This window comes from Apus apus, chromosome 23 (assembly GCF_020740795.1).
Source record: "Apus apus isolate bApuApu2 chromosome 23, bApuApu2.pri.cur, whole genome shotgun sequence".
Taxonomy (NCBI): domain Eukaryota; kingdom Metazoa; phylum Chordata; class Aves; order Apodiformes; family Apodidae; genus Apus; species Apus apus.
In genome coordinates this window covers 5,298,988-5,314,103 of record NC_067304.1, presented here as the reverse complement: position 1 = coordinate 5,314,103, position 15,116 = coordinate 5,298,988, and the positions used below count along the sequence as shown (strand labels likewise).

Here is a 15,116-nt window from a genome sequence, read left to right as displayed (position 1 = left end):
GGGAGCAGCGCTGCCAGCACCGTGTGTCACTCTGGAGCTCACACCAGAGCTAAGCAGGAGCGGGGGAGTCTGGCAGGGCTGAGCGGCTGCACAGGCAGCACAGGCAGCTCTTCAGCTGCACGGGTGTGCACAGGAGCACCAGAAGCAGCAAGGAGGGTGGAGAAATGTTCTCCTTGCACAAGGATGCCTTTGTGGTTAAATGAAACCTAGGTGGAGAGTGAGAATAAGATGAGAGAGGGAGCAGGAGGAGAGTGGGAAGGACTAGGCGTGTAGTTGCATCAATAGAACAGTTAGGTCCAGTTTGTTTCAGATATTTTAGGAGGTTGTTTCTGTGTCTTGTGTTGTGGTGGACAAGTGTGCCAAGGTGTGAGCTGGGAGCATTGTGGTACCTGCTGTTCCATGTTCCCTGTGCTGAGTGATGTGCCCACATCCTTTAGGGAGGGTGGGGAGCATGTAAGGGCCTGGAAAGGAGCCTGCAGGGTCCCCTTGCCCAGGGAAGGAGACAGGAGCTGTGCTGGAAGCAGAGCAGAGGCACAGCTGCTCTCGAGCCCCAGCTGCTCAGGCACCTCCACAAGTTGTGCAGCCTCTGCAGAGGGTGGGGCTGGCAAGGACCAAGAGTGCCAGGCTTTGCTCTAAGTGCCAAACTGGCAGCGAGGTGCCGAAGACCTGCCTGCCCTCTCCCATGTCAGAAGCCAAAACTAAATGAGCCATGGAAACAGCACAGCCTTTTTGGTGAACAGAGGTCAGGTTTGGGCAGACAGGATGACCTGCAGGGGCACTGACCTTCCAGGGATATCACTCTGGCACTTCTAGGAGCAGCATCCATGCTCACAGCAGAGCCATGCTGTTCCTCACAGCGCTGCTTGGATCTCATTCCCCTTCTCCATCCATCCACCCACCAACGCCTTTGTGCTCTGACAGCTCCTGGCTGCCCTGCCACTGTGACCTTCTCCTGGGCTGGGATGGAAGCAGATGGTCTGTTGTGTCCAGCCAGCCAGCACCGAGGCCGAGGTCACCCCTGCTCTGATGGGCAGACAAAGCCAGGAGGCAGCAGTGACGGTGGCATCGCCCTGCCCAGGCGGGGGCTTGGTGGGCTCCATTATGCTGCTCACAAGGGCCTGTGTGTGCAGCAGGGTGGGGAGGGGAAGAATTTGGCTTTTCAGTGAGCTTATGCATCCCATTTAAAAAGCAGCCATCTGTTTTCACACGCCCAACAGAAGGCAGCAGGTTCACAGAGGGATGCGGGAGGCTGCAGTTTGGCACAAAGAGTTGTTTCAGGGAACCTGCACTTTGCTCTTGGTGGGCAGGCAGAGCCTCCTCCGTGCTGCTGAAACCCTCCTGCCCATCTCAGGAGCTCATCCCCTTCACAGGTGTCTGAGTCCAGGGCTGGCTGACGGCTGACCCTTTTAGAGAGCTGCCAGGACAAAGGGTCATTTTCTGCCCCCATGCTGCTACTGCTTGTTAATGTTTCCCTGGCTCCTCTCTGGCACAGGAGATCCATGAACGAGATTGTCTGTGTGTCAGCCCCGTCAGCCCACGGCCTGGGGGCTGTGCACGTCTCTGTCAGTGTGGACCGGGCTCAGCTGGAGCAGACCTTGCTGTTTGAATACATCGATGATCCCAAGGTGCAGCACATTGAACCCGAGTGGAGCATCACCAGGTAACACAAGGCTCTGACACTGGGAGAGGAGCCAGCCTGCTTGGGCTGGGTCTTCTCTCCCAGCCCACACTCAGTGAGGGCAAAAGACGATCTGTTTGGGAATGCACATCCCACCCAGCATCCTGGATTTGCCAGTGCTGGGTGTCTGCAGCATTTGCATTTACCAAAAACCAGGTCCAAAGTTACATAAGTAGTTGTAATTACTAAGGCAATTACAGCAGTAACAGTCTGCGTCGTGATTCTGGGAGCACAAATATTCCCCAAGATTACTTCTATCTGCTGAAGAAGTGCACAATTGCTCATTAAAGGCTCCTTCTTGTAGTTCTGGAATAAAACAAAACCAGCAAGCACTAAGAAAGGAAAAGCTGAAGCTAATCAAAATGTACTGTTTATCCCAGATTCACTGCTAGGAACAGGGTGGCTGGCACTGTCACATCACTGTGGCATAGTCACTGCTAGAAATCCTGGGCCCTCCATGTCCCCTGGTGTTACTTTAATGGATATGCTCACAAGGGCTGTAACACAGCTATTCATTTCAAATTCCAATTATTTTTTAAAATTGCCCTTGAAGAAGGAAGTGTCTCTCAGCAGGCTCTGCGAGGTGTTTGCTTTGAGCCTGAACTGAAGATGACGCCGGGTTTTGGGTGAGGTGGGTTCAATGCGGGTTGAAGGGCACAGCTGGGCAGAGGGGCTGGAGACTGGGGTGAATCTGGGCTGTGCTGCTCCAATTAATGCATGGAAGAAGAAGCCAGGAGTGAAAGACTTTGCTCAGGGGCACTGGCTATAGGAGAGCGGGGTTGCTGTAGCCTGGGGGGTTGTGTCCTCTCTGGCCATGATGGCACCGCCTGCTCTTCATCCCTCCCCAGCTCTGTGTGACAGCTTGCTGTGCCTGCACCTCAGTGCCCTCACCTCACGTACCATTCGTCGTCTTCCTTTAAAACGTCACTGTGTAAATCATTAAACACTGTGACTAATTCATTGTCTTGTGCATTTAGTCTCAGCTCAATTGATTTCTTTGGTCCCATTTCTCATCCTGCTGCCTTGCAAGGCTGTGAAGTGGGAGAAGTTGCAGCTGAGAGTGGAAACTTGTGAGACACTACTCAGGGAGTGGGTATCAGTCCCCTGCTGTTGCCTGGTGCCTCAAGTCTCTGCAGAAAACATCTCTGAGACCAACAAGCTCCCCTATTGTCAAGCACAGTCTCCCTCACAGCCCAGCCCCTCCTGCCCAGGGCATTAATCAGGTGTCTCCCTGTTCTCCACAGTGGCTACACACCTCTGACTGTCACTGGCTCCAACCTGGACGTGATCCAGGAGCCCAGGATCCGTGTCAAGTACAACGGCAAGGAGTTTGTCAATGTAAGTGGGTGCTGTGGGCACGGGGCTGCAGGGCTGTGCCTGGAGCACCCTCTGCACTGCCACACCTGGGTCCCCCTGGGTGCACACTGTGGGGCTGGTGCTGGTGCTCTTGGTGTGGTGACACTTGCTGTGGCAAAAGCTGCTCTGGTGTTTCCCCAGACTTACCCAAATTGGAAACTCCCCCTTTCAGCAGATCCCTGGAGCCTGGAAGCTCCTCTCTCCCCAGCATCCTTCCCTCCCCTAGCTCAGCTCTACAGGCATCTAGTGATGGAGAGCCCAGGTGTAGCTGTGCCTGTCATCCCCAGCTGTTCCTTGTTTCCCAGTTTACTCCTGCTCTTGGTGTAAAAGCCAGGGCTAGGCTCTGAGACCTGCCAGTGCTCAGGCTGCTGTGTTTAACTGGTCTCTCCTTAGCTGCCTCTCTATAGATAAACCTATTGCTGCAGTTCTGGGCCCAACAAGCCCATACCAGCCTGGGGAGGGCAGAAGAGAGAAACTGCTTCTGAGCAAGAAACTTTCTGCCATTTTTGCTGCTTTGCCATCTGAAGGATGCAGGGCATGGGGCTCCAGGTATCTGGGTGAAACTGGGTGCTATTTTTATGTCTCCTTTTCCTCCTCCCTCCTAACACCCTGATGTTCCCAAAGCAAGGAGGTGGTAGCAGAATTTGGGATTGGTCTCAGATGTCTCCTCCTCCCCCTATCTATTTTTTCAGTCCAAGAGTGAGAAACTGAAATGAATCCTCAGCTAAATGGGAACTAAGTTATGTTCTTGTATGCTACAAATAGAATTGTACCTCCAGGACCCACAGAAAATGATTTTGACCAAGTAAAGCTGAAAAACATTGTTTCTATGCAGTGATCTTCAACTGAATTTGTATTATCTTGGAAAGGGCAAATCACTTAGCAGTTGTTTCCTATTCCCATCTCCCTCACCCTCTGAAGACCTTTTTCATCTGAGTTCTTTTTAAAAAGACATCTAATTTTGTTGTTAGCAGTTGCAGTTATAGCGCTACAAAAATAATTCTGAAGACACAAAATCGAGTGAAATTCAATCTCCCACTTAGGAAGGGAGGCCAAATGGTTGGGCCCTTGCTGCTTTATAAGGCAAGAGTCTCATAAATCAGTCAGCTTCCTGCTTCCAGAGCCAGAGGAGCTGTGGGTGTCCTCAGCCCAGCAGGAGATGACCTTTGTGTTACCTCCAGCCCATGAGTGTCAGATGATCATTCCTCTCCCTCGCTGGCATTCAAGAATTGCCTCTAATCACCAATTTGTAGCAAGGACCAGGTCTGTGTCAAAGCTTAGTGTTGTCAAAGAGGATACAAATGGAAAGAAGAGAAGAAAAGAAAGAGTGCTAAGTGATCCTCAGTGCAAGCCTCGAACTCCTTTAAAACACGCTCATTCTGAAGCTCACTCTCCATCTGTGCCGGTGCCTTCGCACTGGCTGGAGGGGGAGAATATTCCCCACCAACCTATGACTGTAAATCCATCAAGCCTGGATTAAATCTTTCCAGCTGAACTTGAATCTGCTGGATTTTTCAGGCTGTATGTAAGGAATGAGCACATCCTTGTGCAGGTTGGGCTAAGCTTTTCCCTGCTGCAGGTCTGCAAGGCAGTGAACGCCACGGCGCTGGCCTGCCTGGCACCTCCCCTCGCCCCCCAGTACCGGCCCGGCCTGGACGCCGTCGAGCGGCCCGACGAGTTTGGGTTTATCTTTAACAACGTCCAGTCCCTGCTGGTCTACAATGACACCAAGTTCATCTACTACCCCAACCCAACGTTTGAACTCCTGAGCCCAACTGGGGTCCTGGAGCAGAAGCCAGGGTCACCCATTATCCTGAAGGTAAGGAGACCCTTACTCACCCTGTGGGAAGAGGCAAAACAAGCCCAGAGAGGGGAGTTTTATATCCCTCTTTGAGCAGATGGAGTCCTGTCATTTGTGCAAGGTGGGAATGAGAGGAAAACCAGGGAAATGTGCTGCATCCTTGTACAGTCTCCTCTCCCCTTCTCCCTAGGGCAGAAACCTGTGCCCACCCGCTCCGGGAGGAGCAAAGCTCAACTACACTGTGCTGATTGGAGAGACGCCCTGTGCTGTCACCGTCTCCGAGACCCAGTTGCTGTGTGAGCCCCCAAACCTCACTGGACAGCACAAAGTGATGGTGAGGGACCAAACACTCCTGCAGCATCCCTTCTCTCCCTTCTTCCCATCCTATCTCCTCCTCCTCCAGCTCCCTCATTTACTCAGACATTGAATGCAATTTCTTGTCCAAGGATCAGTAGGATTTTAGGTTCTTATGGCTGTCTAACTGGAAGCTTAAAATATTGATGTGGATTAGCATGGAGAAACTTTTCCCTCCCTGAGACTCACCACCTACCTTCATAGCTTTCTAGAAGGAACAGATCTTTCTGGCAGGACCTTGGTGCTGCTTGCTCTTCCTTCCATACGTGAGAGCATTTTCCATGGGCTGTGTTCTCCCTCCTGTAGGACAGGAGGGGATTTTATCAGGCCTCTTCCTGAAGCAGAAGCAGCCAGGGACATCTGAACACTGGACTGGTTGTATCAACGACCTTGTCCAGGATAACAGTCAGTGTTTTTCTCTGCTTTTGGTTCTGGGCATTGCTGCTTCCTCTGATCCACTCCCAGACCAAGCATGCAGCTGCCCAAGTGCTTGAGTAGAGCCCAAACAAGGTTGTAGTTGTGATTTATTTCCCTTTAAGTTCAGCATCCCAAATACATTCAGATTATCACAGTGTGGTTCACAGAAGCTCAACCTGGATGAGAGCTGCTTGCACCTGTAGCCAGGGCACACGCATGAAAAGCCAGTCCTGGCATTAACCTCCAGTGTGTTTGCTGTGTAGCTCTCACAGGGAGCTTTTTCTTCCCTGGTCTGTTTTCCCTTTTCAGTTGCTCTGGCTTCTTGTCAGTGAAATTATCACTGGGTTGCTAATGTCCACGTTTTACAAAGGGAGTTGAAAGCTTATAAAATGAAAGTCAAATGGAGCCATCAGATAGTAAGAACAAAGCCCAGATAGTGAAGGGCTGGCACATTTATCATGACTTGAAGCCTCCGTGTGTTCTCATACGCTGCACCGTCTTGTGTGTGAAGGCAACTGGAGTTGCTGTAGCCTTGGGTGAAGCAGAGAGGGTTTGATGCACCTTCCTCAGGGCCTGTAGGGTTTGTGGTCCTGGCCAGGGAGGATGGGGTTTGGTTCAGGCTGACCCGCTTACCAGAAGGTGCTGGTTACCTCCCTTGTGCTTTGTAGGTGCGTGTTGGTGGTATCATCTACTCCCCTGGCTCGGTGAACATCGTCTCGGACAGCCTGCTGACCCTGCCAGCCATCGTCAGCATCGCGGCCGGGGGCAGCCTGCTCCTCATCATCGTCATCATCGTCCTCATCGCCTACAAGCGCAAGTCCCGGGAGAACGACCTGACCCTCAAGAGGCTGCAGATGCAGATGGACAACCTGGAGTCCCGGGTGGCCCTGGAGTGCAAGGAGGGTCAGTACTGCCCAGGATCAGATGTTCTCTGTGTGCTGCAGCCCCATGCTCTGTTCCCTAGCTTTCCCCACCGGAGCACCCCGGTCACCCTCTCTTGGCAGCAAGGAGCAGGGTGCATGTCCCTGTCGGGTCTGCCCCACCACGGGAGGGTGGGCAGGGACACGTGTGTCAGCAGCAGACATGGCTCTGCTGCCTGATGTGCAGAGAATGGGATTAGAGCTTGATCCTGCTAAAGCGACAGGCTGGGATCGCAGTGCGAGGATGGCACGAGACCCAGGGTGCCTAGCACAATGTGCCTCCTTGTCTAATGACCTTTTAGTAAAGAACAGTTAAAAAGCAGTGAGACAGGGAGCAGGGTAGTTTCGGACCCCCAAGAAACAGTGTGTATCCCAAACGGAAGCCAGGAGAGCTGGAAAGCTGATCCAGTCCCTCCTCCAAAGTATAAAATGTGAGGCCAGAGGAGCAGGAGCAGGTCTGAGGGATAGTAAGAAGCTCCTCAGGTGATCACTTCTGGGAGATCTGGTGTGTTATTTGTTCTAGCTGGACCTGCCACTTGTGGATTTCAGCACACACAAGTCTTGTCCCTTTTGAGGAGCTGGCTGAGCCTCTGGGCCAGGCAGCAAGGGCAGAGCTGGGCAGTCCATGCTAGAGCTGGTGGGTGGAGACCAAAAGCATCCTGGGGAGGAGTGCTGCTGTTGTTTCATACATCCTTCCAGCTGCAAGGCAGCCTAGTGGAGCAAAGAAAAATAAACAAAAAGCTGAAGATTTTATAGTGTGACCTCTCAGTAGAGAGAGAGTTGCATTGGATTTGTTCAGCTGATTTGAAAAAGCCTGGAAAGCACAGTCAGGAGAAACCACAGCTCAGCACAGCACTGAGTCCAGCTGCCTGCAGAGACCTGGCTGAGCCAGCCTTGGAGAATGAACACAGGGACACACATCCAGCTGCATAACCTGGTGATGTTGTGTTACCAGAGGAAGAATAAATTCCTTCCTGACCCCTGCAACAGGCAGTTTCTGCTTGGATTAGATCTGCATCAGATTTGATAATCCTGGCAACTGTTGATAGAGGAAGAGGAAGCAAAAGGAAAATATGGGAGGTACCAAGTTACAGAAATAGATCCTCATTTCTCTCTGCAGCCTTTATAAAGGTGTTTTAGGTGTGTATACACAGGTGTGAGCTGCATACAAATGAAATAAGCACCTTTTGTTCTCAGCATTTGCTCTGTGCACTGTGTGCTCTCTCCCTCTGAGCTGCCGAGATGGAGCCTCAAGGGGTGAGGGTCTGTCTGGGCTGCACAACAGGGTCTCCTCCCAGTCAGATTCCTGAGCTGGCCCATTGATGGTTGCAAAGAGCCCTCCCCAAAGCCTCTGGCTGCAGCCTCGGCTCCCAGGGCTCACCTCTGCTTCTCTCTCATTCTGTTCTTCCCAAACAGCTTTTGCAGAGCTGCAGACAGACATCAATGAATTAACCAGTGACCTGGATCGCTCTGGGATCCCGTACCTCGACTACCGGACGTACGCCATGAGGGTTCTTTTCCCTGGCATCGAGGACCACCCTGTTCTGCGGGAGCTGGAGGTAAGGATTGGGCTGTGCTCTGACCCTTCCAAGCTCTCCTGAGCACTTAGGGAAGCCAGCGTGAAACCCTGAAGTACCTTCACACACCAAATCTTATTAGAGACACTGGAGTTAGCAGGGTGAGCCCCAGTTCGTTTTAACTAAGGGTCTGGTGGTTTATCTCCATGCACACTGCTTGGGTCCTCCCGGTATCTTCTCCCCTGCGTTGCTTTAGTTTCATTTTATGGGGCTTTATGTTGCTATAGGGCAGCACCAAGGCGTGCCAGATCAGTTACCAGTGGCCTTTTGAAGTCCTTAATCACCTTATGGTGCAGGGGAAGGCTGTGCACCTGGGAGCCTCCTGCCTGGGATCATCCTGCTGCTGTTCCACGGCGTGTCCACAGGAGGGCCAAGGCATGGCCACCTGCTGGGCTGGGCAAGCTCCTTCTTCCTGATTTTTCCATCAGTATGTCTAAAAAGATACATAAGGTTTTTCACTCAGGATTTAGAAAAATCGTTAACCTGCAAAGGTCCATCAAGTCACCTTGCAGATGGGCCCCGCTCACCTGTGAGAGGGCCAAAAGAAAATTACAGTGCTTCAAAAAACATTCTCTGCCACTGAGCGTGGAGCAGCAGTCCTCCATGCACTGCCCTGGGATGCCCAGAGGCACCTGCCTCAGCTCTCTCCCGGTGACTGGCATTGATCCAGCAATTCCTGGAAGTCCTCTTGCCTTCACACAGACCAGGGGATGGCCCAGATCTTCAGCCAGAGCTGTCAGAGGAAGAAGTGTCAATTGCTTGTGCTCCAAACAGCTCCATGGCTTTTCCAGGTGAGCACTGCTCAGCAGTGACACCTCCAATGAGATCCCTTTCCCGTGGGCCACCACACTGAGCAGTTGCTGTGGTGCTGGTAAAGCTCAGCAGGTTTTGAGCCAGCCTCTCCCAGCCCATTCCTATGCCCTGCATTTTCCAGCCCTATGCATTATGTTCCCTCTTGGAATTGCCAAATAAGCTCGTGCTCTAGCAAGCAAATATGAATCCTTTTCTATTTGTTTTGCTCATGAAAACCAGAATTGCAGAAGTGATAAATGTGTTGCCAATTACACAGTTGCTTAATTATGTAACATTAGTAAAACCAATACATAAGTCTCCAATATGTTTGGTAAAGAGTTGCTTCATGTAGTTCATCATTTTCACTTGTAATGAATTACTTGAATCTGCAACTGGCTGAAAGCCTCAATTAATTTTTTACACTTGTCTCATAATAAAGCAATAGTTTAAATTAGTATTTAATTTACTTACAAGAGTGTCATTTTTGTGCAGAACAAGCAAAATTGTATGTCATTTATGGGGCCGTTAGCCACGAAGCAGCAGCTTTATGGTGTGCAGAGTACAGCTCAGAGCAGTGATTATGGTGAGGTGGGTTGAAGTGCTGGGGAGGACAGGAAGAGCATTGCTTATTCAGGACTGACCACAGACCATGTTCAGGGATGCTGAGACCTCCAGAGTTGAGGTCCTTGCTTGCGCACCCAGGTTTAAGCCACTCACCCCACCCATAGTGGTGGCAGTGACCCCATGACAGTGCAGGGCTGCCCTTCATCCCTTGTCCTCCTGTACCTTGGTTGATGCATATGCTCTTCTCCACCACAGGTCCAAGGGAATGGGCAGCAGAGTGTGGAGAAGGCCTTGAAGCTCTTTGCTCAGCTGATCAACAACAAAGTTTTCCTGCTGACCTTCATCCGCACCTTGGAGCTGCAGCGCAGCTTCTCCATGCGTGACCGTGGCAACGTGGCCTCACTCATCATGACTGGCCTGCAAGGGAAGCTGGAGTATGCCACTGATGTGCTGAAGCAGCTGCTCTCTGACCTCATTGAGAAGAACCTGGAGAACAAGAACCACCCCAAACTGCTCTTGCGCAGGTAACACAGGGGGACAGATGAGGGACGGGGCTGTGGGCGGGTCAGCATGGTTTTCTGGGCTGGCATGGCCATGCTGCTGGTGGCATCCAAGGGCTCTGTGGGACCAGGGTGCTGGTGTCAGAAGGAAAAACCTGCTTTCCATCGTTGGCTTTGGGTGAGCCATCCACTTCCCAGCCACGCTGCAGGGCTTGGCCTGGGCTGGGGCAGGAAGGCGGCTGCCCCGTTGGCTCTGCCCGCGGCTCGGCTGGCATCTCGCTGAGTGAGCGGACGAAGGCTGGGGGAGGATTTCACAGCTCCAGGAAAATTTCAGGGATTCCTCCAGCCATGATGAATATACTTGACGGGAAATTGCTTTAAATCTGGCTGTGTTTGTGGAGGCAATAACTCATCTCAGAGAAGGAAACCGTCTTAATTTCCCCCGTGGTTTGACAAGTCTTCTGCCTCAGCCATCAATAATAACTTCATGGTGCTCCAGAAATACCTGGCTGGTGATCAGAGCTGTGCCCGCTCCTCCTGCAGCACCCAGCAAAGAGTCAGGGCCATGGGCAGCACCAGCAGCCTGGAGGCTGGTTGTCCTGTGCTTGGATTTGGCCACTTCACAGGACACTCATGGCTCAAGTCCCTGTCCCAGCCCTGTGCCTGGTGGCTCCTGGGGTCACACAACAGCCTGGGCTGGAACAACTCACTCTGACTTAATAAGGAGTGATCAGCCACAAAGTGAAATACTTTTTTGATATTTTTTGAGCTGTCTAGTGGCAGCAGTTGATAATTGGAACTCAGTTCTTTCTCTCTTTCTTCCTTATTTTCCCCTCTCTCTTTCTTCTACAACTAACCCTCGCGGGAGACAGCAAAAAAAGTTGACTTTCAATCAAATAGCTGCTCTGGTTCCTGGCACAGAAAGCAGCACACAGCAGTTCTGAGCCCTAGATAGAGGAGGGAAAATTAATAGAATACACATTTACTTTTTGGGGTTCTCTCAGCTCTTTTAGTTTAGTTTTGTTTTATTCCTGGTGCCTCAGAAAGCCAGAGGAGCAGCCAAGGCCCTGGTTGCTGGCGTCAGGCTCCTTTGGAAAGTCATCTCTGGATCGTGCTTTGCCCTCATTATGTGGTTGATGTGAGAAGGGTTTTCTCCAAGTCTAGGGATTCTCCCCTGCCGTGCTAATCTTCAGAAGCTTATATTTATTTTTAGAGAGAGATCTGTAACATCTGAGCAGCCCAGGGAAGGAGGGCAGCTCTGCCAGGGGTGGCACAAATCCCTGCAGCAGCTCTGGCTGGGGCTCAGCAGACCTCTCCTCATGTGGCAGAGTGTCAGGCCCCATGGGGACAGGCAGAGATTAAGGGGTGGCTTGGCCAGCCAGTAATGTCCCCATTTCAGAGGCAGGGGAGGCCAGGGAAAGAGTGCACAGCAGACATGTTCGCAAGGCGCCCACCGAGCTCCTGTGGCTGCACCTGGCAGTGATGCAGGTTATGAGCAGCCTCTTTCCTCAGTCAGGGTAGGACTGTGATGAGTAACTCAACTGTTGGCTGTCCCCAGGACTGATGCACTGCAAGTACCTCATGGCATCAGCCTGTCTGAGTGACATCCAGTGCTTGAAGGTAGAGGCAAAATGGGATTTGAGAGAGATGCTCCAAGATGTTTCTTTTTGCTGTTCCATTCAGGTGATCTTGTATTTCTGATAAAGAAATAAAAGGGAACAGCAAGGCACAGGAGTATCCAAGACCTTTTCCCACACAATATGCCCCAACTTCTCTGTCATTCCATATTGCAGTTCTTTTTCTACTGCTGGTGTCAGGCCATGAGAAGCCACAGGACACAGCGTTACTCGACTGGTAGAGCTAATAGAGAAGCTTGTCAGTTCTCCATTTTATACTCCATTAACAAAGTATTTTGTTAAGTTAATATTCACCCTGAAGTCCTGAATGTATCAGTTTCTGAGCTTTTCACCTCTTCTCTAGTTGGTATCACTGCATCTCCATCTCCCATGGCTCGCTGGCATGGCAGTGGGCTAGTACTTTCCCTCCTTAATTGGGGGACTGAGGAATTTCAAACAGGAGAACAATGTATGTGTGTCAATCTGTAAGATAAATTTTTAGGCAGTTAATCAATTCAGGCTTAAATTCTTTGGGGATCTACAGACATTTTCACAAATTCCTGGCAGATGTTGTGATCCTGAGAGATGATGGATAACGTGACCCCAGGTCCCTTTGCTGACTGGCATCAGGTTTTGTTTGTGGCTCCTGGCTCCCGTTCATACGTGATCTCCTTCATTCTGTGATCAAACCCTGTTGCTTCTATACTGTCTTTTTCATTAAATGCCAGAGTTTTCAAACATGTGGGATGCTGTATAAATTAATGTCAAGGCTTTTATTCAAGGCAGCAGAGCAGATGGGGGAGAGTGATGAAAAGGGTTTGGGACCAGGACGGTGACTGGCTCCAGGTCAGGGACTCAGGCATCACTCTGCCCACTGGGAATCTCCGGGGCAGACTGGTGGCCAAAAAGGTGGATGGCACAGGAGCAGAGCTGCCAGGAGGGGATGAAGGTGCAGAGAGGTGCCCAGAGCTGACAGGGCCACTGCCCTGCTGCAGGCTCACAGTGAAGGTGTGGGGAAGAGGGATGATGCCCATGGAGCAGGTGCTGGAGGGGGCAAGGTGCTGGAGCCACCCCTCTTAAGGTGCTGAAATTTGGCCCAGATCCTGGAATCATGCATGGTCTGGGGGGATGGCTGGTAGCCATGGCCAGGATGCCCCAGGTCATGTTGGCAGCTGCAGGGCTGGGGCTCAGGTGGGGACTGTGGGACACCTGCCACCAGCACAGCCACCCTCTCCTAGGAAAAGGGATGGTGGGGTTTTCAGGAAAATCTCAGGGTCCTGCAGAGCCAGCATTAAAATCTATCATTAGGAGCCATTGTATTTAAATTAGAGATAATCTTGGGCACAATGTGGGGAGAGGATGCTGGGTGGGACTGGGGAGAAAGCTGCAATTTCCCTGCCATTGTCACTCTGCTGTCCCTGATTTCCAGCAGCCGCTGCAAATCCCAGTGATTTACTGAGCCAGGCTGTAATTTGCACCACGTGCGAGAAGCTGAGTGTCACCAGGCTCCCTGTCACCAGCCCCATTAGGGCTGTGATGGGCTGTCAGCTGGGCAAGCTGCTGTCAGCTTGATGCAGGGGGGGGGACACTTGTGGCTGCATCCTGATCTGGACCCCCCCTGATTCAGCACCCAGGGGCTGTGCCAGGGAGCAGCCTGCTGGTGCCACCCAGGGACACGTGGGGCCTCTGATGCATGGTTTGGTTTTGTACTTAATATGTGTCTCCTCCTGGCTTCCCTAGGACTGAGTCGGTGGCCGAGAAGATGCTGACTAACTGGTTTGCCTTCCTCCTCCACAAGTTCCTCAAGGTAAGGAGGGCTGGAGCTGAGACCCTGTGGCTACTTTGCTGTCTGAGCCACCAGCCATCCCTGGGGTGAATCTGAGCTTGGAACTCTTCAGTCAGGCTTCAAATCACAAGATGTAATTCAGAGGAGGTGGAGGTTTGCTCAGGGATGCCTCCATGGGCTGTCACAGCCTCTGTGCTCAGCCTTCTTCATCCTTCAGGTCCCTTGGTGTTATTTTTATGTAATGTATCTCTTCAGTACTTTGGAGAAATCCTCGCATCTCTGTGCCTGGGATTCCATGTTTTTAAACTTTATTTGGAAGCTCCGCAGAATTTGTTTCATGGGAGTGAACGATGAGACCAAGGTCTCAAATTCCTTTTTACAGCTATATAGATTCAGTAGAGAAGCACCAAGCCAAAGACAAGGTAGCCATTGAGCAACAGAGCTCATGATTTTGGCTGTCCTCCCCAGGAGCTGCTGGGGGCCAAGCCTGGATTCCACATGTGCTAAAGATGGAGTCAATGGGACTGTGCCTCAGCTGCAATGAATCATGTGCAAAACCTGTGCAGGCCAGAGGCCCTGGAGGAGCTGCACCTTCACCTCTGTGTTAGTTTTGCTGTCTGTCTCCTTGTGTAGGAATGTGCTGGAGAGCCACTCTTCATGCTCTACTGTGCCATCAAGCAGCAGATGGAGAAAGGTCCCATTGATGCCATCACAGGAGAAGCCCGTTACTCCCTCAGTGAGGACAAGCTGATCCGGCAGCAAATTGAGTACAAGACTCTGGTGAGTAGATGCTGCCATTGAATCGTTTCTGTCCTGCCCTCATGGATGGGAGCTGTGCTGACCTTCAGGCCAGTGATTAGGACACTACCATGAAGCACAAGTGTTGCCTGGGCAATGAAGCCTCATGCTGTCAGACCCATCCCCGAGCCAGGTGTGTCCTCAATTTGCAGGTGCAAATAGTCAGAGCTGAGGTTTGGAAAGGCAGCATTTTATCTCCCCATTGAGCATTTTCCTCCCTCTAGCAAATGAAAATGGACATCCAGGGCTCCTACCTTCATGGTCATTGTGAAGATGTACTAGATGCAGTGACAGGGATGCAAAGAGGGGCATCATGCTTTTTTCTGAGAATGGGTTGTTGTGACAGATGTGGTTACAGTTCTCCTGGATGTTTGTCTGAAGGTCTTAGAGCATGGTGGTTCTCCTCCTCTTCCAGATCCTGAACTGTGTGAACCCAGATAACGAGAACAGCCCAGAGATCCCTGTGAAAGTGCTGAACTGTGACACCATCACTCAAGTCAAAGAGAAGATCCTCGATGCAGTATACAAAAATGTCCCATATTCTCAAAGACCAAGAGCTGTTGACATGGATTTGGGTAGGAACCCCTGCTCCATGGGAAGGGGATGATCACAGAGGGTGTTGTTATCAGGACTGTCTGTGGGTTTTGCTGAGCTTGAAAGCTAGAGCTCAGGCTACACAAGGCACACATTTCTGCTCCTGGAAAGCATGGAGGCTACTCCTCCTGGGTTGGTTCTGAGCTCTGTATCATCAACCAGTTTTCCAGTTTTCCACAGAGCAAATGATTCCTGAAGTGTCCTTCACTCTGCTGAGCAAAGCTTCTCCCCAAACTTGTGTATCTTACTAGAGCTGGGGGGCAGAGGGGCTGGGATGGTCCTGCACCTTGGATCAGCTCAACACTGCAGAACGTTCTGCATGGGAAATGAAAAGCTGCACTTTGCTGCAAGAAAATGATCAGT

General features: G+C 51.4%; 1 protein-coding gene across 5 annotated transcripts in view; it reads left to right on the top strand.

The window, feature by feature from the left end:
• PLXNA2 (plexin A2) overlaps positions 1–15,116 on the top strand; it is a 227,148-nt gene that overhangs the window by 194,940 nt on the left and 17,092 nt on the right. For 4 of the 5 annotated variants that reach the window (XM_051638830.1, XM_051638828.1, XM_051638827.1 and 1 more), the window contains exons 16-25: positions 1,493–1,660; positions 2,923–3,016; positions 4,614–4,853; positions 5,026–5,169; positions 6,275–6,509; positions 7,943–8,085; positions 9,715–9,983; positions 13,316–13,382; positions 13,995–14,141; positions 14,575–14,734. In XM_051638830.1, coding sequence (XP_051494790.1) covers positions 1,493–1,660; positions 2,923–3,016; positions 4,614–4,853; positions 5,026–5,169; positions 6,275–6,509; positions 7,943–8,085; positions 9,715–9,983; positions 13,316–13,382; positions 13,995–14,141; positions 14,575–14,734 — 1,667 coding nt within the window. The remainder of the gene's footprint in view (positions 1–1,492; positions 1,661–2,922; positions 3,017–4,613; positions 4,854–5,025; positions 5,170–6,274; positions 6,510–7,942; positions 8,086–9,714; positions 9,984–13,315; positions 13,383–13,994; positions 14,142–14,574; positions 14,735–15,116) is intronic. The other variant, XM_051638829.1, reaches the window with a different exon arrangement.